The sequence below is a fragment of the Lonchura striata genome, chromosome 1 (assembly GCF_050655825.1).
Source record: "Lonchura striata isolate lonStrDom1 chromosome 1, ASM5065582v1, whole genome shotgun sequence".
NCBI classification, from domain to species: domain Eukaryota; kingdom Metazoa; phylum Chordata; class Aves; order Passeriformes; family Estrildidae; genus Lonchura; species Lonchura striata.
In genome coordinates this window covers 40,599,891-40,622,590 of record NC_140703.1, presented here as the reverse complement: position 1 = coordinate 40,622,590, position 22,700 = coordinate 40,599,891, and the positions used below count along the sequence as shown (strand labels likewise).

At 37.6% G+C, this 22,700-nt stretch overlaps 1 protein-coding gene across 2 annotated transcripts in view; it reads left to right on the top strand.

Moving 5' to 3' along the window:
* SLC36A4 (solute carrier family 36 member 4) overlaps positions 1 to 21,928 on the top strand; it is a 97,192-nt gene extending 75,264 nt beyond the window's left edge. For both annotated transcript variants that reach the window (XM_085574967.1, XM_077781327.2), the window contains one exon: positions 18,958 to 21,928. In XM_085574967.1, the coding sequence (XP_085431093.1) occupies positions 18,958 to 19,265 (308 nt within the window). In that variant the 3' untranslated portion in view covers positions 19,266 to 21,928. The remainder of the gene's footprint in view (positions 1 to 18,957) is intronic.
* The last annotated feature ends 772 nt before the right edge of the window (positions 21,929 to 22,700 follow it).

Sequence of the window (22,700 nt, the reverse complement as noted above, 5' to 3'; positions counted from 1 at the left end):
AAGATCGGTTAAGATTGTGACTACCAAGAAAAAGTCCAGCCAAAAGCCACTCCATCATCTCCTCCCACGTAGAATTTCTCTTTCTAACAGCCCAGGGTCCAAGCTGTCTCTCTTCATCTCTTTCAAACCAAGGAGGAGTGAAATTTCACAAAGCTTTCACTTCTCAAGGAAGGGTTAAAAGTCCCAACTCCCAGGATGGTTCGATGCCCAGACTCCAGCTCCCACAGGGAGCTGGGCACCTTGTGGCCCCCCCTGCTCTTCTCCTTCCCCGCGGTGAACTGCTGATAAAAACTGCTGCTGTCACTTTCTCTCTCTCTCTGGGGTTGAACGGAGAAATCCAAGATTTCTCCACCCTTCCATCTGCAGGGGCCAGCCCGGTTCCAGTCCCTCCACCCTTGGGCCCACCTCAGTCAGGCCATGGGGCTTCCCCTCCCCACCCAGCCACGGCCAGGCAGGGGAGAGGCTGCACTGCGGCTGAGCGGAACCAAAGAGAGCGAGTTCTCCTGGGAATTCTGCTTTTAACCCCTCTGTGTTCTCAGAGGCGTGTCCACCTTCAACTGTTCAATATCCAAATTGACTTATTCCGAGAAAATTCTTTTTTCGTGTTAAACCGTGACACATCCCTAAAGTAATTCTCAAGCTGATAACTAAATATTGAATTGTATTTTGGAAGAAGATTAAACAAGCTCATTATGCTTTACGGTTTTTTCTGTCTTTAACATGGTAAAAACTTGAAAGATGACCAGAACTTCCAAGTTCTATTCAGTAGTTTTACAGAGAGTCACTGTGTCAACACTTAGGATGTAAGAAGTGTGCTTATTTGGAGAGTGTTTGACTGTGAGCATTCTGCAGCTGCTACATCACTCATTGCATAGTCAAGCCTCAACTAAGCCGTGCTACGAAGTTGATTGGAGCTTGTCAAGCACTGCAGGCTACTCCTCTGTACTTATTGAAGTAGATCTTTTCTAAAAGCATGGGTTTTCAGCAGCATTAGATTTCAGAAGTTTCTATTTTATACAGTTTTAAACTGTATTATTATACAGGAAAAGCCTTTTTTTAAATTGAATTTTGTTTTCTTGAATGGAGAAGTGAAGTAATTTTGGACCCTTTTCAATATAATTTCTGAAAAGCTTCATTTTTAGTGTACAGTTTTACAGGCAGTTGAACAGCAATGTAGAGTAGGCTGCCTTTTTATTTCTGACACTATATTTTGTTAGACTTGTACTATAAAAACAGTTCATGTTGCAGCAGGCAGCCATTTTTGTCCTGATGTGCAACTACTGCCTCTTATATATAGCTTTTTGTTTGATTATAAATTCTGCATGGCATAGACTTCTAGGTATAAAGGAATGTGTGCAAAAAACCCACAATTCTGCATGAATTTTATTATGTGGTAGAAATAAAAATAAAATTATGTCATCCTCTTGGTATTTCCATATTTCTCTGTTGATACCTATTTATAACAAAATTGTCTGAAGTCAAAAGGGAACCTGTGCAAAATAACACAATGCTGCATCAATTTTATTATATGGTAGAATTAAAAATGAATTTATGTCCTCCTCACAATATTTCTATGTTTCTCTGCTGGTACCTATTTACAACAAAATTGTCTGAAGTCAAAAGTGGGATTTTTGTTCAATGAAGGCATGAGAAATTTTCTGTAATGAAATAGACCTGTGTGAAATAAAATGGAAAGATTTTTTTTTGGCATTTATCACAATGAACTCTTTCCACAGCTGTATTATAGATGCTAAATATTTATTATCACATCACATCACATTACCTTGTTACATTTATCATCATTCTGGCATTTTCCTTCCTTGAGAATCATTACTTTTCCTTTTGTTTCACCTCTTTCCATCTCCATTTCTTTTAGTGTAGCTAATTCAGGGTTTTCAGAAGAGCGTTAGTATGGCAACAACCGAATCAGCTGATGTGCTGTTTTCAACTACTCATCCTGATGCAGCTTTGTAACTGTTTGACACTCAGTACCTTGAATTGAAAGTGACAAGCCTGGCAGTAATAAAAGTGTCTGTTGAGATCAAAAAGTGAGCTATGCTTCTCTCAGGAAGCCATTTAAACTGCAGTAAGACTACATGATCCAGTGCTCTTGATGGCCTCCATCTGGGTACACACACTTGAATAGTTTGGGTTGGAAGGGACCTTAAAGACCATCTAGTTCCAATCCCCTGTCATGGGCAGGAAGACTTTCCACTAGAACATATTGCTCAGAGCCCCATCCAGCCTGACCTTGAACACTTCCAGGGGTGGATCCTGGGCCAGCGTCTCACCACCCTCACATTAAAGAATTTAATCTTAGCATCTAATAAAAACCCACCCTCCTTCTGTTTAAAACCATTACTCCTTGTTGTTGTCCTTGTTCACTACATGCTGTTGTGAAAAGTCCCTCTCCAGCTCTCTTGTGAGCTCCTTCGAGGTATTGGAAGGTGCTAGAAGGTCTCCTCAGAGCCTTCTCTTCTCCAGGCTGAACAACCCCAACTCTCTCACCAGCATCTCAGCTTTTCGTCGAGGTGTTCCGTCCTTCAGATCATCTCTGTGGTCCTCCCTTGGACTTGTTCAAGCAGGCCCACATCCTTCTTATGTAGGGGATTCCAGAGCTGGACACCCTGGTCGGGTGTCGCCAGAGCAGAGCAGAGGGGCAGAATCCCTCCCTGCCCTGCTGTCCACGCTGCTTTGGATGCAGCCCAGGACACGTGTGGCTATCTGGCCTGTGAGTGCACATGACTGGGTCATGTCCAGCCTCTCAGCCACCAGCACCCCCAAGTCCTTCTCAGCAGGGCTGCTCTGACCTGTTCATCCCCCAGCCTGTGTTCATACAAGAGCCCTAGTCCAGATGCAGCACTCTTAACAAGACCTCCTGAGGTTTCCATGTATCCATTTCTTGAGCTTTCCCGGGTCCCTCTGGATGGCATCCCATCCTTCAGGAGTGCCAGCTGTACCACTCAGCTTGGTATCATCTGTAGACTTCCTGAGCATGAGTTCAGTCGCTTTGTCAATGTCGTCATCAATTAAAGAAAACGTCTTAAACACTGTAGCAAAGATTAAAGCTATTTTGGGACAAAACCTTTTTTGTGATGTTCATCAGAGCTAAAGCACATAACTCAGGAATAAGCTGTACTGAACTGATTTTAATACGGAAGTTAAAGATGAAAAAACTTCAGTTTTCTGATGGGGAGGTTTTGATGCAAATTGAACTAACATATTTGAATTAGAATTAAGTATAAAATGACCATAACAACAGAGGTAAAACCAATAAAGAACTCTTTTCTAAACATAAAGCTATCAGAGTTGCAGTATAATTTAAACAGTGGTCTTTTACTCTTACTGGTCTCTTAGTGGAGCAGGCAGCCGAAGTGATTGCTTTTATCATGGCCAAAGCTCTCCTGTAGGTTGGGTTTGGGTTTGCATTATTACTTATTCTCAGTGTATTGGTATTCCTTTGTCCTTTCAGTGACAGGTTACAGCTTGCACTTCAGAAATTCTTTAAAAATCATTTACTCTTCCAGATCTCTTGCTTTTCTAGCTTAATCCTAGCCTACACAGTGCAAGATAAACTCTAATCAACAGTGAATTAGTAACATAAAAATGAAACTGAACTACTTGCAGGGCAGGGGTGAGTCAGCAAAGACAAAACAAACTTCTGAAAGTGTTGTGCAATCAGTGTCTGATGGCCTAGGGAAATGAAGTCTCCCTAACATTTGAAAACCAGATTAGATGGCTACTGTGAAGAGCAGGGAGCTGGGACTCGATGATCCATATGGATCCTTTCCAATTTGACATACTTTGTGATTCTGTAACTCAAAACAGATTTTAACATTATGTGCCTGTCTTTTTGTGGAAGCCATTTTACAGCAAAAGAACAAATGGGTCCATTACCCAGGGGATGACTTCCCTGGTTTGCAGCACTGAATAAATAAGCTTACTTATGTGAGCCATCTCATTAAAGAAAACATACATTTCTGAAGTTTATATTTATTTCTTTATATTTCTCTGCATAGTAGAAAATGAAGTCTGAAGAATTTACTCAATAAAATCTTGGGAATTTTAGGCATTAGAACTCTGTCTCAGGCTGTTGTATGTTGTAATCTTTACTCTGTCCCATGGTTGTGTTGCTGAATTGATCTTTATTTCTGACAAGTATGGGTTAAGGAAAGGCATTATATATAGGCAAATTTTTATACAACTGTCTAATTTTATTGTCCAGCACAAATTGTTTTCCCTTTCTTATAAAGTTCTGTCTGTATCTTCAATGATATCAATCAGCCCAGAGTGATGTGAGTGTTTGGTCAAGTGGTCTTCCCTGTGGCTGTGGCTTAAAAGAAGAGTGGGATAGTCAGTTAATCCCTTTACTGATTTTGCTCTTTGCAGATAGGATATTTATGTTGCCAGTAAAGATAAGCAGGCTAATTAGTAAGTTGGGAGATGCTGAACACTGTCCTCTCCAGAGGAGCCAGCTCAATAAATATTTTAGTTAGAGAGTGGTCCAGCTTTGGGGAAAAATAGATAAAAACGTTAAGCAAAACCAGCTAAGCACTATTTGCTCAATGATATTCCTCTGACTAACTGACAGTGAAGTCTGAGAATTTAATGGGGAGACTTAAGATCTTACTGAGAATGCTTTTGAAAGTCACTTAGATACAATTCCAAGTCATTTTCAGGTACATGCTATAACTGAGGCCTTTCAAACATTCTACTGAGAAAGCAAGTGAATATGACTGGGCTAATTCTATGAGAAGAGGAAGCTGAAAGTTATTGTCAAATTCCCTTCAGGGATGTATGTAAAATATTGAGAAAAATGCTAAGAGATGTTGTTACCTGTCAGATTGTTACCAGTCTTTGCAACTTAGACACAGAAGCCATTTCTCCCTTGGAGGATGACTTTCTAACTCAAACTAGGAAACAAGATGAAAAGAGAAGCCTGGCTCAGCCGTAGCCTATGGGATTTCATTTCTCTTTGGATATGCTGTCCTCACAATAAGCTGGTAGAAGAAAATGGTCTAACTAGTTCAGCTAACTGATCAGGGAAGTGTTTAAAGCAATGATGTGCACACTTTCATGTTTTATCCACAAATGCAGCATGTGGAAAGATTTAACTACTGAGCAAGAATGAAATTATTCAGCTAAACATCACCAGGTATGTTTTATGTTTACACATTGCATACATTTTGTTTTGATTTTCTGTTGGTAATTATTTTTAATGCCTCTAATAGACCTGGCTCTAGTGACAAATGATACTGGCTCTAGTGTCAAACTGTGGTGCAGTGAATTCCCTGCTAAGGACTCTGTCCATGTGGAGAATTCACTGGAGAACTGACACATACTTCTGTGTACTATGTTTGTGGCACTCAGGATTCTACGTAAATTTAAGAATGACAGAAAGTTTGATTACATTTCTGTAGCAGCAGTATTTGCTGAAGAACAACCTCTACTTTCTCAAGGGAGGAAGGGGAAGTACAGTCAGCATCACACAAAAGGTATGAGCTCACATAAAAAGTGAGAAAACTGATCATACCCCTCTGCGTTTCTAGGTTAGCATGAGAGGGCATTTAAAATTTGAATAGCTAAATACCATATTTAATGTACATTGAGTGAAAAAAAAAAAAAAAAGAATTTATTGTAAGTCTCTTAAAATGAGGTCTGGCAGAACACTGCTGCAAAGTTGTTTTGCAGCTTATTTTCAAAATACTTTCCTAATTTATTGATGAGGAAATAAATTTTCCCTCAAGCATAGCTACATTGCTGTGCAGAGAGCCAAATATACAGAGATCTTTCAAGATACCACAAATGATAAGCAGGTTGCAAGTAAGCATTTTGGAAATTGCAAAGTAGCAAAAGTATTCCTTGAAAATGTTTGAGAGGTTTTCACTCTATATTGAAAACAGAAATAAATCAAATAGGGCCATCAAAGTATAACTTTTGTACTGCTTTGTGTACCTGCATTCTAGTGCCTCTTTTTCTTTTCAATAAGGATGAAATGTAGCTTTGCTTTCAATTGTCTCTTAAAAAATAACTTCATAGCTGGAATTAGTCACTCCAGGCATTTTCTTTGCTAGTGCTTCAAATGAGCATAAAAGCTAGAATATTAATGATGCCTGAGTGTTACTCATGATTTGTGGCTTGATAAGCTGATCCTCACAAAGACTTTCAAATTTCTGCCTTGTTTTTGAAGGATTAGAGAGAGATTTCTGTGTGGTAGCAGCTTGTTGTGCATTCTGAACTGCATTCCATCAAAATTAGCAATTTTTTAATCTTTGATTTGTTTCATCCACCCTTACCACGTGTAATAAGCACCAAACTCTGAGTCTTGAGAAACCGATGGAACTGTATGAGAATTAAGTCCTCTGTGGATTGATTATAATGACTGCACCAGACTGCAGAGCTAGGACTTCAAAGATTGCTTGTCATAATAAAGGCAGCTTTAAAGTGTTAGAGCAAAAATAAGGAAAAATTTATAGCATATTTAAATTAATTAAATCCTTGTGGTGCTTCTGTTTTGACATTATTGCTTTATTTTGTTTTTTTATGTGTTTTTCCTTCCCCTGGCTTGCTGAAATACTGCAACTCACTTCAAACAGGAGGACGTGCTTGTATGGATATACTTGTAAACTCATGCCATGAGAGGGAGGGATGGATAAAACCTTGTCATTTTCTCTTTCTCCTCATTGAAGGACTTCCTTTTTTACACTGTAATTATTGAGTGATTTGTGTCATCCAAAAAGAATCCCTTTTCTTGACAGTGTATGAAATACCTTGTGATAACAAAAGGGAGGGATAAAATCAGAATGTTCCTTAGCACAAAAGCTGTTCTTCATTTCATTTCTAATAGATCCTTCAAGGTCTTTGGGAAAGGATCTCACAGAGCTCTTCCTAATCTGTCAACATTTGGTGCTATTAAATACAGAATTTCTTCCTATACCTTTTGGTTTTTCATAGAGTATCTGAAGTATTATTTTTGTAATGAAGTGTAAGTAATATTATATAATGCATGCAAAGTACATAACTACATTTTATAAAATTAAACCATTAAAAATTATTTTGCTAATTAAGCATTATTACTTGGTAAAGATAATGAGTATTTCCATCTGTGGGGTAAAACACTAAACTTGCATTAAAACAAATATAGAACATTGCCACCAAGGTATGGATATCTGTTCATGACACTGAGAGCAAAATGTTGACATGTTGCGTTGTCTGACCATGTTAACAGCTCTCCAAATTCTCCATGGTGTTCAGCTGTGCCGAACCTATAAAATAGAGTTTCTTTCTGTGACTTGATATTTACATTTGAGATGATGCAACCATCAATTTTTGTTTATGCCCAGAAACCACCAGTCAATACTGATCTACCTTATCATAAGCCCCCTTTTACTTAAATCCAAATCTACTATAATTTTTTGTCCTTTTATTAATGTTGGCAATCCTCCTAGTCCATTCTGATACCATTTGATGATACTGGTCTCCTGTGAGTATTTTCATTGTTCCCTTTTCTTGTTTCTTTCATGACTTTTTTCCCAGAAGGAAACTAATTAAATTCTTGCTCATCTGATTTATAAACAGCAGCATTATCTCTTCTAATTGAAAAAAAACTTGTGGCAATTTTGTTTCACTTGTTTTCTAAATTGATTCTTACACTGACAATGGGTAGGTCAATATTCTAACTCCATGGTTATAATCACACCCCTTAAATCAATATTTACAAAGCTCTTGGCAAGCAATAAAGTGGTTTAGGTTTAGGTTTAGGTCTGTTTAGGTTGAGAGTAAAATATTAGTCCAACATTCCGATCAGTGTTTTGGGAACACCAAACTAATATAAGATCTTTCCTTTACTTACCTCTCATGGTGACTTGTGTTTTACAAAATTACTCTAGATTTGAATATTACATCATAAATAAGTGTGATCCAGAGCTAACAATGAAATCATTACAGGATTTTTTTGGACAGTAAAAAGGTAGGGGTTGGATGAATTTCAGACATACTGAAATTTATCTTTTTTCTTTGCTAGTTTACAAGTAATATTTTTTTAGCTTGTTTTTTGAAAATCATTTTTTAGTAATACGAGGACTACAGACAGCAAATATACATAATAATTTCCACAAGAATGTTCCAATAAATTTTAATTAGGGTGAGTATTTGTATCAAAGTATGAAGGTAGTATTAGATACTGTGAAGATTTTTTTTTTTGTTGGCTTTATTTGTTAATATGGTAGATGTAATGTCTGCTAGTTAAAAAATGGCATTATAATGAAGTAATTTTATGCTTGTTATTTAGTATTGCCTTTTATTCTGCAGGAATTCATACTGCTTTATAAAGTATAATTTACATATAATAATTTCACTGTCCATGTAAAAGCATTACCAAAGATAGAGTTGGTATGGGGAAAAAAACACCCCTAAAACAGAATGCAAAGCATTTGAGGATAGCCAGAAGAAACACAACACAAACCCAGTTCCTTATTTAGAAAAAAAAAAATTGCAAGGTAATTTTGTAGGTGAAAACGTCAGTATTTGGGACTTAAACCTCAGTCCTTCAAGGAGGATTTCCAACCTGAGTTCCTCTATTCCTGTGTAACTGCAGTAAGTACTAGGTCATTATCTCTTGTCTTCCATCAAGGTGAAAAGATGATGGTGAGCTCTTTGAAAATTACAGATAAAGGATAATATGTGTTGGTACAGGCTTCTGATGTGCAATTATGTAATTTTGTTGGGTATTGATTTACTTGAGTCGCAAAAAACTAAGAAAGAATGCTTAGGAGGGTGCCCCTTCCCGTTGGGATGCTCGGAGAGGACAGGAGCTGTGCCTGAATTTCCCTGTGCTGAGCTGGAGGTGAGTTCACCCATGTGACGAAGCAAGCTGCTCTCTTTGAACTTCATTTTGTGAGGTGAAATACCAACAAATTAAGGCTAAAAACATCTGCAGATGACTGCATTTTTTGATGGATTTGGACTGCAGACCATAATTCAATACTGTCAGCACAGGGAGCTGAACCTCAACCAGCTACTGCACGTGATCCTCCCCAGGAAGCCAAGGCTCTTGGCAGCTTCTTGTTTCTGTATCATCAATCACCACAGCAGGCTTTTACTAGTCCGTGCCTGTGACACCAGCTGTTGCAAAGCATTGTTTTAGAAATGCATTGGTCATCCCACTGCAGTATGGTTGTTAGTGATGGTTATCTTTTTAAGGGCATTATTTTTTAATTTACTTTTGAGACGTTGCAGCAAACTCGCAAGTTATTTATTACTATGTCAGTAATAATAGAGTACATGCCATATGCTATAGCTGCTAATCATACCCAAAACCTCTGCTTTTCACAGCCCAAAATAAGTAGGCCAAATCAGATCCTTAAAAACAACATGACAATCCATTTATTTGCTTTTTGTGAAAAACTTTTAACATTGTGTAAAATCAGTGTGGCTTCCATTTGAAAATGGGTAAAATTTCTCTGTACTATAAAGCATTTTGTCTTGTAAAATACTGCTGTTATTTAAATACTATGATGTGTAATCTGAAGTTATCAATAAGCAGGAATTAATATATTTTAAGCCATTTTCCTAAAAACACTGTGAAATATCACTGTTAAAATATAAAATTTCATCCAGTTTTTAATCAGGATTAAAAATTAATGATGTAAATTAATATTTATGTAAATGTGACATCAGCTCCCTTTCAACAGTGGTACTTTGTGATACAGGGGCATATTTCAATATTAGTGTTGTGGGGAGCGCATTATCATTCTCTAAGTTTAAAGAACACAATTCATGTCATCTTCAGTGATCATTTCGTGTTTTTATCAGTTACAGGAAGCTATTACTTGCCCTACTAGATGTAGGATTTTTAGCAGCCTCCAGGTAGAGCACAACCCATTAACAATTATTATTTGGTCCATTGAGGTTCTTTACTTCTCTGTTTTCCCCCCATTCAGACACAAGAATATTGTGGCAGACAGTGTCAATGACCTTCTTAAAATTGAGGTAAATGGCATCTACTGCTCTCTTCTCATCCATAAATCCAGATATTTTATCAAAGAAGGCTATCAGGATAGTAAGGCATGATTTCTCCTACATAAATCCATTAATTTTCTGTTCCCAGATACCCTTTTCTCCTTCATGTGCCCTGATATATGCTCCAAGATGACTTGCTCCATGATTTTTTCCAAGAACCAAAGTTAATATGACTTGCGTGTATTTCCCTGTATTATTCTTTTGGCCTTTCTTGACAACATTTAATTTCCCTTGTCACCAGGGATTTCCCCCAAATTCAATTACTTGTAAAAAACAATACAGAGTGGTGTTAGAAGGACATTGGCCAGTTCTCATCAACACTCTTGAATACAACCTTTCATGTTCTGTATATCTTTATGGTTTGAGTGGTCCCAAATAATCCCTGATTCAATCTTCATATCCTAAAAGGAAATTCTTCTTATTCAGGTCTTTTCACTGACACCGGGGACTGGGAGGCTGACTAAGGCAGAACTGGATACTTCAGCCTTTGCTGGGTGTGCTGTCACTAAATCCCACACTCCATCCAGGATCAAGCTCCTTTTCTTCCTTCCAGCCTTTTGTTATTGATGTGGTTGTAAAGGCTTTTCTTATTGCCTGTAGCATCCCTTAAATGTGTCTGTTTAATAGAATTTCCTGAGCATCCACACTTCTCCATGTGATGTTTCTAAATTTCTCTTTTATAGTATGTCCTCGCTTAAGTGTCTTCTTTGTGGTTTTTCTTAGTGTAGAGCTCTGTCATGAATTCTCTGATTAAACAAACTGGTCTAGTACACTTCCTTGTTTGGAAATTCTGCAAATTAATGTGTTCCTGCTGGTGGAAGCAAGGAACCCCGCTCCCCAAATACATGGGTTAGAGACTCAGGAGTTTCTTAAAGGCTATTTAGGGCATAATCTCCTTGTTATGTTGTTTTTTTAATACTTGGTGAGAGGAGGCAGGGCTAGCTTAACTCTATTACTTAATATATTGTTTAGTCCTTAGATGGTGATTAGAGAAGATAATTTACCTGGCATGACTGTTACAATTTATGGCACCCTGATGGATTCTATTACTACAAAAGGATTCCAAAATAACAGATGCTTCTTGTCATCCTAATCATCTGTTTCTTCAATTATCTTTATTAAAGTTATGTAAAATTTTATTATGAAACAGGAAAAGAAGCCTGAAGGATAAAGATAAGTAATTTTTACTATTCCTAAAGGTGTCTTTGGCGATGTTTCTCCTTCATATTTATGTATTTATGGAGCAAAGTATATTAGCTTGAGATTAAAGCTAAGTATGTTCAATTTAATCTTCACCACATTATTTCTTGCTTTATGTGGTAATCAAAAGGTATATAATGAAAATTTTATTTTCAAGGGTAATGACAAGACAAACTTTTTAATATAAAAATTTTAATACAAAATTATTTGAATTTATTATTGCTTTTGTTATGAAACAACAAAGTAGCAGCCATGTATCCCTGCTGACTTTCCTGTGGGATAGCTTGATATACATAGTGCATCTAAGAGAAAGATTGGGGAATATGGAATGGTGATGGTGAATATTGGAAAATATAACTCTTTAGCATCACTGGAAGCAGCATGGCTGGTTCTTCAAGGCTTAACTACTCCTCTTGACTCTTCAATTCTGCTCTCTGTAGCAAAAACAGTCTTGTCCTTGGGCAAGCAAACATTAATTTTTGCTTGCACAGTTCCGTTTCAGCTGTCTCAGTGCCGCGGCAGGGTTTGATAGTAGAGTGCTGTGACAATCTCTGAAGAAGCTGTCCTGAAAAGGACTGCCCAGGAGCCCAGGCACGTGTCCCAGCCCGGCTGCTGATTTTGGCTCTTTGTGGGGCGCCGCGGAGCAAGAGACCGGAGCGCTGTGCGGCGCTGCGCAGAGAAAGCCTGTACTGAGCGCAGGGGCACCTCCGCGAAGGAGGCCAGGGACAGCCGGCTCCCCGAGCACAGGGAGAATGGGGTGTTTATAGGGAAGGGCAGGGGTGGGGAAAACACAGTGTCAAATCAGGAGCAACTGAGGAGGCGGTGTGAGGGAAGCTGAGCCAATGAGTAACACTGTATTACCATGTGAGGCGTAAAGCACTTTGCATGTGAGCGCTTCTCACCATGACTGGAAGTCAGCGCATTAAGGACTGGCTCTCCAAGGGAGGGCTGCAGCCCTTCCACCTGTGGGCCTTTTAGCCCCAACATCTCAGAGCTACAGATTATTTTGAGAACATGAGACAAAGAGGACAAAAGTACAATTGTGGACTCATTTCTGGTGAGCCTGTAGAATCAGGAGACTGCCAGTGGGAAATGTCAGTACTCTTATGGTCTAGGATCATCCATTTGGAGCTCAGTATTACTGAGTTTTGCTGTATGCTTTGCATTCATTCCTTGAACCCAGAAATGCATGTTAACAGCTGGCTGCATTATTTCACTGGAGAATGTCTAAAAAGATTTTTTATGATAAAGTATCAGCAGAAAAGCTAGAATAAATTTACTGCAGAGACAAATTAATAAATAAAATGCTTCAGATCTGACAGCCTAAAAGAGGGGCCATTTCTGGCTATATGATTTGTAGTTAACTAAATGGTCAAATACATTTACACCTAATCTGGTGTGTGCTGTGCCAAGCACGTTTGCATCCTGGTTTTATGAAGATCACTGGGTACTGCAGCTCTGGACAAACTGCAGTGAGGACATTCCTCAGGTGCAGTGAGGACATTCCTTGGCCTCTCACAGTCTGGGTTTCTTGTTGGGTCACTACCCTAGGGGGGTGCTTAGTAAAAATACATTAATTCTGAAGGTCTGATGGGGCAGGCAGAACAGGGTGCGGAGGCCATTGACTACCACTTGGACATTTGGTTCAGAGAGAGTTTGGGTGTCCCAGAGTCAGTCTGGGTGGTCCCGAGGAGGAGAGTAGGGGGAAGAATTGTTCCATAGCTGTGTTACTGCTGCTTCATCCCTGTCCCTGTATAGCCACACCTTCTCACACAGCCTCCTTCTGCACTGGATTGTTGTGTCACTGGATTTTGCTAAAATGGGTGCAGTTTGTGGAATCAGAAATGTGAACTAACTGCACTGCCTGAATTTTGGGGTTATATAGAACACAGACAGCTTGAGGGGAGTGGTTTTATTAGTGGAGAAAGGGAGGAATGCTGCCTTGAAACAGGTGTCTCATACCAGAGGTACGTGCCAGTCCTTTGCCCTGGCTGTAGGTATTTTAAGTAGACTGGTAAGAAGACTGAACTCAGTGCTGCTGTTAAATTTCTCTTTGGTCTGGTGTCATTCTTCATGTGTCTTTCTGCTTAAGGAATAAAAATAATAAAACCACTTCTGATAACAGTTTTGAAATCTTGGATGCAAAGTGGTGTAAAAGTGGAATTTATTTACATGTTTAAGACAAGTGGAGGGCTCTAGGGAAGGGATGGATCTACCCATTCCTTGAACAGGGCCCTCCTGTGTGTCAGGGCAGTGTCCTCTGTCATCTCTCCTTGTGAAGGATGAGGATATTGAAATAATCTTCTCTTGTGTGAGTCTGGTCTTTTCTACTAACACAGGACAAAGCAATCAAAAATGTGGTGGTGTAGTGTGAGGGCAAGTGATGTGAAGTACTTTATGTTTCTGTCTCTCATACAGTGTGTTGCAGGAAGATAATGATGAAGTTTTTCATTCCAAAGGGAACAAAGCCAAACTAGATGATGTGTGTGGTTGTCCTGTGTGCAAGCTGTCCCTCATTTTCTCTCCAATGTGCAAGTAGGATTTGTCAGCTCATAGTATAACTGCAACATGTCTTCTGCTTTGTTCTTTTTCCCATTTAGTTTTGGTTTTGAGATTGAGCAAATTTAAAAGTATGCTTTTTAGAAAATTGGATTAAGAAAATAGCTTTTTGTGAAGACAATCTAAATAGATTTAAAAAAAATATTTTCTATATGTATTTTATAGTCTTAATGTCTCAACAGCTGAGACAAATGCCACCTAGAACCCCATGTTAATTATCATTTTTATTAAAAAAAAGAGTAAAATTCTAATTTGCAATTATATAATACTAGGATCTTTAACTGAAATCCTTTTTTAAAACTGCATGTATCAACATTTAAATTATTCACAAATGTTCTTAAATTATTATTCACGTTGGTTTATCTGCATATAGGTAACAGTTTCTACTTGGTCTCATATTCCTTTGTACATATGTATCTAAACAGTTTGGTGTCCACTATAGAAGGCATTCTTTTTTATTAATTTACATGAGCAACTTCTCATGGAAACATCAGATTTTGTTAGACTTTGACATTCATTTTTAAAAGGTGAATAATTTTAATTGTGACTTGAGATGATGATGTTGTCTTGACCTGCCAGTTGTCCAGCCTGCACATGTAAACTCCTTGCAGCCAAACTGGCTGAGCCTTGTGGGGCAGTCCATAGCAGAGAAATGTTTTTCCATTCTCACAGGAGATAAAGGAAAAAAAAACCTTGGGCAATGTGAAGGGAAGTGTTGCAGAAAAGGAGGAGGGAGTTGGAAGAAAATATGAAGGTGCTGCATTAAGGAAGGGGATCCAGGAAACACTGCAGTAGGGGGAAGGGAAGAAAAGGATGCCAGATTGAGTGGCTGAGCACTGCTGCAGTAAAGAAAGATGGACAGAGAGGGGCAGCCTGGGATATTAGATTAGGAAAGAGGATTCGGGCTGATATTTTGAATTGCTATTTTACCTACAGGCAGAATTATTGCATTTTTAACTCCCGGAAGGGACCCTTTCCTTGCCATATAGACATCTATGTGCTAAGAATAGAATTTTATTTTGTGCTTTTGGAAGGTCATAGGGATGTCAGACACCCATCTTTAATACATCAATGTTGTAGTCTGTTATCTGGTCCTGAAAAAGTAGTACAAATAGAAAGTTTGGGGTGTGCTGGCTTCCTGCAGGACGGGGGCCTCCTCAGCATTGTCACTGCCTTTGAAGAGAACTGGGTGTATGTCACTTGAGACAATTTGCTTTTCAACTGTGTGAAGTTACCACTCCCTAGTAAAATCCAACATTTTTTGTACTTAAGAATCCCCCAGTCTTTTTGACAATGCCTATTTACAAAACCTGCTGTTAGGACAATTTGCTTGGGCCATACTACCAAACTGGTAGTGCATGTACTACTTCTTTTTTTCAGATGCAACATTTGAATACCACTGATCTGGTATTTTTGTCAGAATTATGTTTGAATACCTAGATAAAACCTAAAATCTGGTATTATCAGAAAAATAATTTATTTTATTGAAGAAATATTAAACAGCTTTATTATTGAACAAAAGAAAAATACAGCAGAAATTATTATTAGCATTTTAAATATCAAAATTGGTTTCTGGCTTCCTAAATATGATTATAAATATATTAATTCCTGCTACAAATATGGAAATAAAGGCTTTTAAAGTAAGCTCTATGATTAAAGTGTCCTGATGAAGTCATAATATGCTTTGCTTTTGAACTATCTATGGGTAGGACCAAAGTTATATTCAATCTTCACTTAGATCCATAGATCCTAATTACAGCTGTGCCCATCCTGCTCAACAATTTAATATGGCATATGCATTACTTTCTGATAGAAATAAAGCAGTTCAATATTTGATTACTGGAGGAAGTATTGGAATATGGCACCTATTTGACTTCATCAGCAGGTATAATGCATTTAGGTTGGGAGTAAATGGCAAAACTTAGTTTTTCCCCAGCAATCTCACTGGAATTACCTCCCAACAAGCAAGTCTGGCAGCTAATACGTTGATTCTGTAACAAATAGTTGTAAAAGAAGCAGCACTACAAAATAAAGAGAATAAGAGTATCTTCCAAGGGTGTTACATCCCTTAAGAAAATCTAAACATTGTACTATAGCATTCCTCCCCTCAAAAAGTCTCAGCTGACCCCAGTGTGGAACTACACAGCTGAGAGGGGCTGGAGAAACCATGAGTTGTGGTTTTTGAGATTAGACTGCAGAGTTTAAGGTAAAAGCAATATGATGCTACCTCTTGTTATCTCTCTAGAATGCTTTGTTCGTATGGCCCCCACTCTTTTATGCAAGCCTGAAGACAATTTAACCGCCAAAAAAAAGTGTCTTATTTATAATACAGAACTTACTTCTTCAGCTGGGTTTCCAAACCAGAAGGTTTCATAACTGCTGATAAGGATTCTGAATTTCTTCTTTACATTGTATTTACATTTCTTCTTTATATTTATATTTCTTCTTTACATTTTATGTACAAATGTATTCCATTTATTCCATTTGTATGGAAAGCTACAAATGGCTGGGAAAATCAGGCTCCCTACCTGTAGGAATGCCCCTTGTTTGCTTCTGGAAAAAGGAGCCCTTTCTTAACTCTTGAATACACTCTTTGGTAGGTAATAAACTTGAATTGTGTTTCTCTTGGCTTGTTAGGGAATAAATAAGACACTAATTAAAACCTTGAAATACTTTTCCAAACCTCCTCCCACAGCAATATCCAGATTCATACAAATTTGTATGAGTCAGACAAATGTTTGATGAGATTCAAGTCAACACACTGCATTTTGTTTTTCTGTAACTTGTAGCAATTACAAACTAGAGTTGGATTTTTTTCCAATTAAAAAATATGAAGCATAGTCTCATTATTTTAATAAAGCTGAGTGTTTGAATCAAAACTATGAACTATAAATTAATGAGTGCCTTCTAAACTCTGGACACATGTGGAACTGAAAGAGGTCTATTACAGAAGTTGAAAATCTATATTTAATGAATACACCCACAACATCTATTGAATTGGCAAGATAATAAGTGTGCAGCCCTCTCTTTTACTTTAGAACAACACATTCAACATAGTCATTAGCTGAGAGTTTTACCAGACACTGCAGTACACTTTAGCTGCACTTTTCAATTACTTTTGGACTCTGTGTGGCTGTGTAAGTATCACACTTACCAATCTGGTCTGAGTGCTCATTTGTATTGTTTGTATATTTATTGTGCCTACTCTTGTGACTTGAACAGTTATGGCTGCAAAAGTTACAGTGGTGGGTATTTGGTGACTTTTATTAACTTTGGCATAATTCCTTTCTCATTTCATTCAGCTTTGTCCTGGATAATGCATAAACATGTGACATTTCCATTCTTCAAATGTCACATCATGTTAAGAAGAGACTGTTTGCATTGAGTAGGTCCATCCTAACAGTGGGATAAAAAAACTGTCATACGTATTTTGGAGTGCCAACATATTTCTAAGGTTTCCACTTCTGTCTCTGCCTAATCTTTCTCTGTCCAAACAGTGCCTCTCATATCTCTGTTAGGATCCCAAAGTGTTAATTAACTATAGTCATCTCAAGCAGGAGCAAGTTAATGGATTTTTTTTTTTTTTCTGGCAGATCTATGCATAATATGTTCATTTCAAATAGGATGGGCTAGTGAATCCACTCTCCCTCTGCAGGTTTATACCTTTTCGTCTTAGCTTCTTTTTATGTGAGAATTCTATAGTTACAAGTTTTATTAAGATGTGTAGCAAACAGTTGCCAGGTAGCAGTGGACAACTGTTGTGTTCCGTAAGTGAATTTTGAATGTATTTTCCAGTGCAGTTTTCCCAAAGTTATTCTCAATTCTCTCCATTCTCAATGGAGAACATCAACAGGAACATCATTTGAGTATGCTGCCTTTTATAATCACAGTGTGTCAGAATTTGATGCAGCTGGTGCCACTCAGACCACAGCAAAGACACTCTGCAAATAGAAAGCAATAACTTCATCGTTATACATTATAAAGCTAATACACACCTTTTGGTTTTCATCCTCATGTATTTTATGGAGATCTCCTTCCTGCTTGTTCCATTGCTATAAACATTGAATAAATGTCTCTAAAATCAAACATGCTTTTATTTTTGCTTCAGAGTGAAGAAGGGAGTTATGGAAGAACCGAAACATATGACATGGTATTTTTTTGTGTGCTGGTGGCATTTACACCTCTTTTCTCCTTTCCCTTTCTTTATGATTGTTTCTTTTTCTTGATGAGATGTGGTGGAAGGGTGCAAACAGGCTGATGCTGTGGATGTTTACACTAATGTGTGATAGTTAAAAGGCAGCATATTCATGGAAGAGAAAAAAGACATTTCCACTACGTACAAGGGTCACATAGAGGCTTTTGAAAGCTGTTTTCTAATCCAGGACTGAAAACGTGATGCAACAACTGGTGTATCAGAGTTAATACTAGGGAACCTTGCCAGCCAAAGTGGTTAAATCCAGAAGTGTTTCTTCTGTTCTGTAGCTGTTTTAGTTTCAGGAGGTGACACTGGTCAAGCTTAAAGGTATTAGTGGGCCTTATGTTCTCATTTGGTTAACTAGGCAACTATTACAGTGATATTTTACAGACTGAATGCAGTTGTACAAACCAAGATTTTTCAAGTTTGTAGGTAAAAGTCACTTAAATGACTTTGTGACTGCCAAGCCATCAATAGGCTTTGTTAATTTGAATCATTTTATGTGATTTTTAGATTATTAGATTATACAAATTAATATACTGTAGTATATTTCTGCACACTGTCTCCTGGACAGCATGCAACAGTCCCTTCTATTCTTCCTCAGCTTTTATTCTTTCATCCTAAAAATCTACCGACAACCAAAAAACTAAAACATTCCTTTTGCAATTTCGTATAATTCATTTCTCTATGATTTGCAGGCCAAATCTCTTTACCCAGTAAGTACAAGAGCACTTTAACTTGATGCTCTGCCAGCTCATGCTGAAATTCAGAATTGAAACTGGGTCTCTTAGATGAGCGTGAAGATGTGGGTTACTGACGAATATATGCATTCGTCTGTATAGTGCACACCACATGGAGCTGGAAAAAGGCTGAATGTTGGAGCTTTGTAAAAAGCCTGAACCACTTGATTATGTGTTTGTTGTGGTTTTATTTCTCATGAGGACATTGAATCTGAAGCCACCGTTTCTCCTGTTGTGCTTTAGGTGCTGTGGCAGTTCTGATCCCTCGCCTAGACCTGGTGATTTCTTTCGTCGGAGCCGTCAGCAGCAGCACCCTGGGACTGATTCTGCCGCCTCTGGTTGAAATCCTCACTTTCTACAAGGAAAACCTAAGTTTATGGACAATATTTAAAGATGTTTTTATAGCTGTTGTTGGATTTGTTGGATTTTTAACAGGAACATATGTGACAGTTGAAGAAATAATTTATCCTGCATCCACAGTTCTTGCAAATGCAACAGGGAGCTTTCCTGCAGATGTAAATGCTACAGACTTGGTGGTTGGGTTAAAGTGACTAACCAGGCACTGTGAAATATTTTGTTCATTAACAAGAAATTCTTGACTCAGGACCTGCTTTCAACTACTGGTACTGTGTAAAGAGGTACAGTTTGTAAGCTGTAGGATATACATGTGAAAATACACTATTTTTTTAGAAAGTAATTATATATCTCTTCTGGACTTTGAATGAAAAGTTAAAAGATTTTGTTTTGGTTATTAAAGCAATATTACTTTCATGGAAAAACATTCAACATCACACACGATAAGCAGTTTATTTTTGTACATTTTGGTAACTGTTACCCTGACCCATTTTTTACACAATTTCTTTATCCTTGATTTCAACTATACAATAGTATGAAATACTGTATTTTTTATTACCTGTGGCTTGAAGTCTGTAGACTACATATCTATATTTCTATGGGAACATATAATAATTATTTTTGCATTCTTATGTTCTGCCTTAAATGGTACCTAACATGCTCCTTATGTATTTTTGCTTCTTTTGTCTGTTTTGGAAGAAAAAAATAGTAAGTTCATAAGTTGATACCCAGGTAGAAATCAATTTTGTTTAGCAAGCCTGCCCACTGAGTCCCCATGTACAATCCTGATTTTCAGGGTTCATATTTGACTTTCTGTCTCACACTTCACAGATTACTTTCACTCCATATGTTGAAGCACTATTTTTGGTCTTGTTTTCTAAAAACCCTGTAGTTTGTGCAATAACATAACTATTTATCATAGTCATTCCTGTTATGAAGAAACAAATATTTCCAAGGAATATTTTTAATCATAACATTCCCCCAAGAAATATGTTATGCCAATACCTCTCCACTGTAGTCATACAAATTAAGATAGAAATATATGTAATATTTTGCCTGCCTTCAGTATATTCCTCAGAAATTTACCATTTGGTAATCTACCATTTGGCATTGCAGTGCTAGAGTAATATACTGCTAAATATATCTATATTTATATTTTCTCTTAAGAATATTTTCACTGTCATCTACCATCTGGTGACTGTAATGAGCACTTTTATCTCCATGTGGATGAGGGCATTTCTGATAGGGAATTGTTATAGCATGTGGTTTAAACTGCATGTATATGTTAAAGCAATAGTTCTGAGTAATGCTCTAATTTTGATTTTAGCATGGATAAAGTTAAATGCTTGGCAGGCACTTGGAAGGGATGAGTGTGTGATATCACAGAATCAACCTTTCTTATGGAAGTGCCACAGTGAAACAAACACAGGTAGTAGCAGAGAAGAAAAAGGTAACTTCAGCTTTTCATCTTGAAGGTTTTTTAGTCTTTAAGCTGTTTTAAACGATGTTAAATCTCAGTGTTTCTATCTGTTTCATAATGAATCTGTTATTTACCTAATGCAGACACTACACACTGATACAATATATTTCTGTGCAGCATATTTTACTTGACATGAAATATTTATGCAAAAAACATCTTTAGAAGGCTTGAGAGGATTTAAATGCACGTTACTTTTCCTCTTGGTTTTTCATCTGTCTACTTATGTATTGGGAGCATAAAGGGCTTTGAAGTCCATTCATATATGTTCTGCTTCAGCTGTGTCCTGGTGAGCAGCTCTGAGAAGGTGCTTCTACCAGGGTGCAGAAGGACTGGTCCAGTTCAGAGTTTGGGGGTGGTTTTGTCAGGTGCAAGTGAATACTGCCACGGTTCTATCACTGAATATTTGCTGAGCTGGATAACTACAGCCTACAGAGGTGGTCCTGATACCCAGTGAATGTAACATATCCTTTCAAAAGTCAGATAACTTGTTCAGAAGCTTGATAGGTTTGAGGGTTCTTAGCTTAGCCATCAGACCTTGGAAGGGCTGGCCCGAATACAAAGCCATGCACATCTTCCTGCTCTGCCTGCAAGTGCAACCTGTAAGCACAGGTTTCCAGAGCAGTGAAAGGTCACCGACTGACCAGGAATGAAGTAGTGTTTTTATGCAGTTGGCCAGTGTAGCCAAGTCTAAAAATGTTGTATCTTTTCAATCTTTAAAATGTTTATTAATATATTTTGCACAATGTCAATTTTATCCTACAGTGTAGGATTTTTATAATTTTAACAGTCATACAGCACATTTGCATGACCTGCTCTTTCAGACAGAAAAAGTCAGGAATCAGAGTGTCCTTCTTTGGATAAGATTAAAATGTCATGTGGTAAAAAACTAAGTCTGACTAATGAGAGTGTCCTGTGAAGCATTGCCAAAGATGTAAAAGAGAGGAAATTCTGACAGAAACCTCTTCTCAATAAGAGTGTTCATTCAACTTTTAAAGTGCTGTAATATTTGTTGCAAGTTAAGAAGCAGGGAATGAAACAGAGTTTTCATAGGTATGGTTTACATTAAGGTATATATTTAAGATGGAAATGTACTTTAGCACAAGCTAAATTAAACTGCAAGATGTGTGATTAGCTTATGTTCCTGACAAGGAGCAGAAAGCTATTGTATTTATATACTGTACATGAACTTATATTTTACAATATCATATTGTTAACAGTTTTAACGTAATTTAATCATTAGCTGCACTACAGGTAACTGGATAATTTTCTTGTCTGTTACTGTTCATCCTCAAGTATTGGGCAAATAAGAGGATGGGTTTGCCTGATGTTCTGTAAAACTTTAATTTTCTGTATCAATAAAACTACAAATTACCCTGCAAACTCTGTGTTATCCTGCCTGTCTCCACTACTGCATCACTAGAAGAAATAGCTGTCCTAATGCACAATTTACCTTTGAAGTTGTCCAAGGAATGGTGACTGATGTGAGACTCACAGGCAAGCTCTAGAGCTGATTTTTCATTGATAACAAATCTAATTTTAAAGTCATATAAGCACTTCTGAAAAATCCCACCTTCACTACAAGGGTTTTCATGAGGGCACAGCTGAAGTTAGGCTTCTGCATCTTTTTAGAGATGCTGTAGTAAAGAAATTAATTTATAAATGTAAAAAGAGATATAGGTGTTCCCACTGAAATTCCAGTTCCTATTTAGAAAACCACAAAAAAAATCCAGGCATTTTAAAACTGGACAAGCCTGTACATAGTTGCTGTGGACTTGGCCTTATCTGTAAGGATGGAGTGCTGTCTCAACATATTGACACAGAAGGGAAGTGTTAACTTGTAAAGCTCTTGACTAGAAGTGAGGAATGAGATCAGTTGATGGACAACCTAAGAGATTCCACTCAGTTCATCTCAGGGAGAGTGAAGAGGGACATAATAGAAAAGTGATTGTTTTATTAATTCTGTATTAAAATGGTTCCAGATAAAGGACTAGAGAAGCTGTATACATCACTCACGACCATTCTATAATTGCTGGAATGTATTATGAACCTTGTCAGACCTCCTGTTCGTGTGCTTTAATTTATTTGGTTCTCTATCAATTAATCAGTATTTCTGCTGCTTACAGATTCTTCAAGTGTCAAAGGGTTCTCTGGT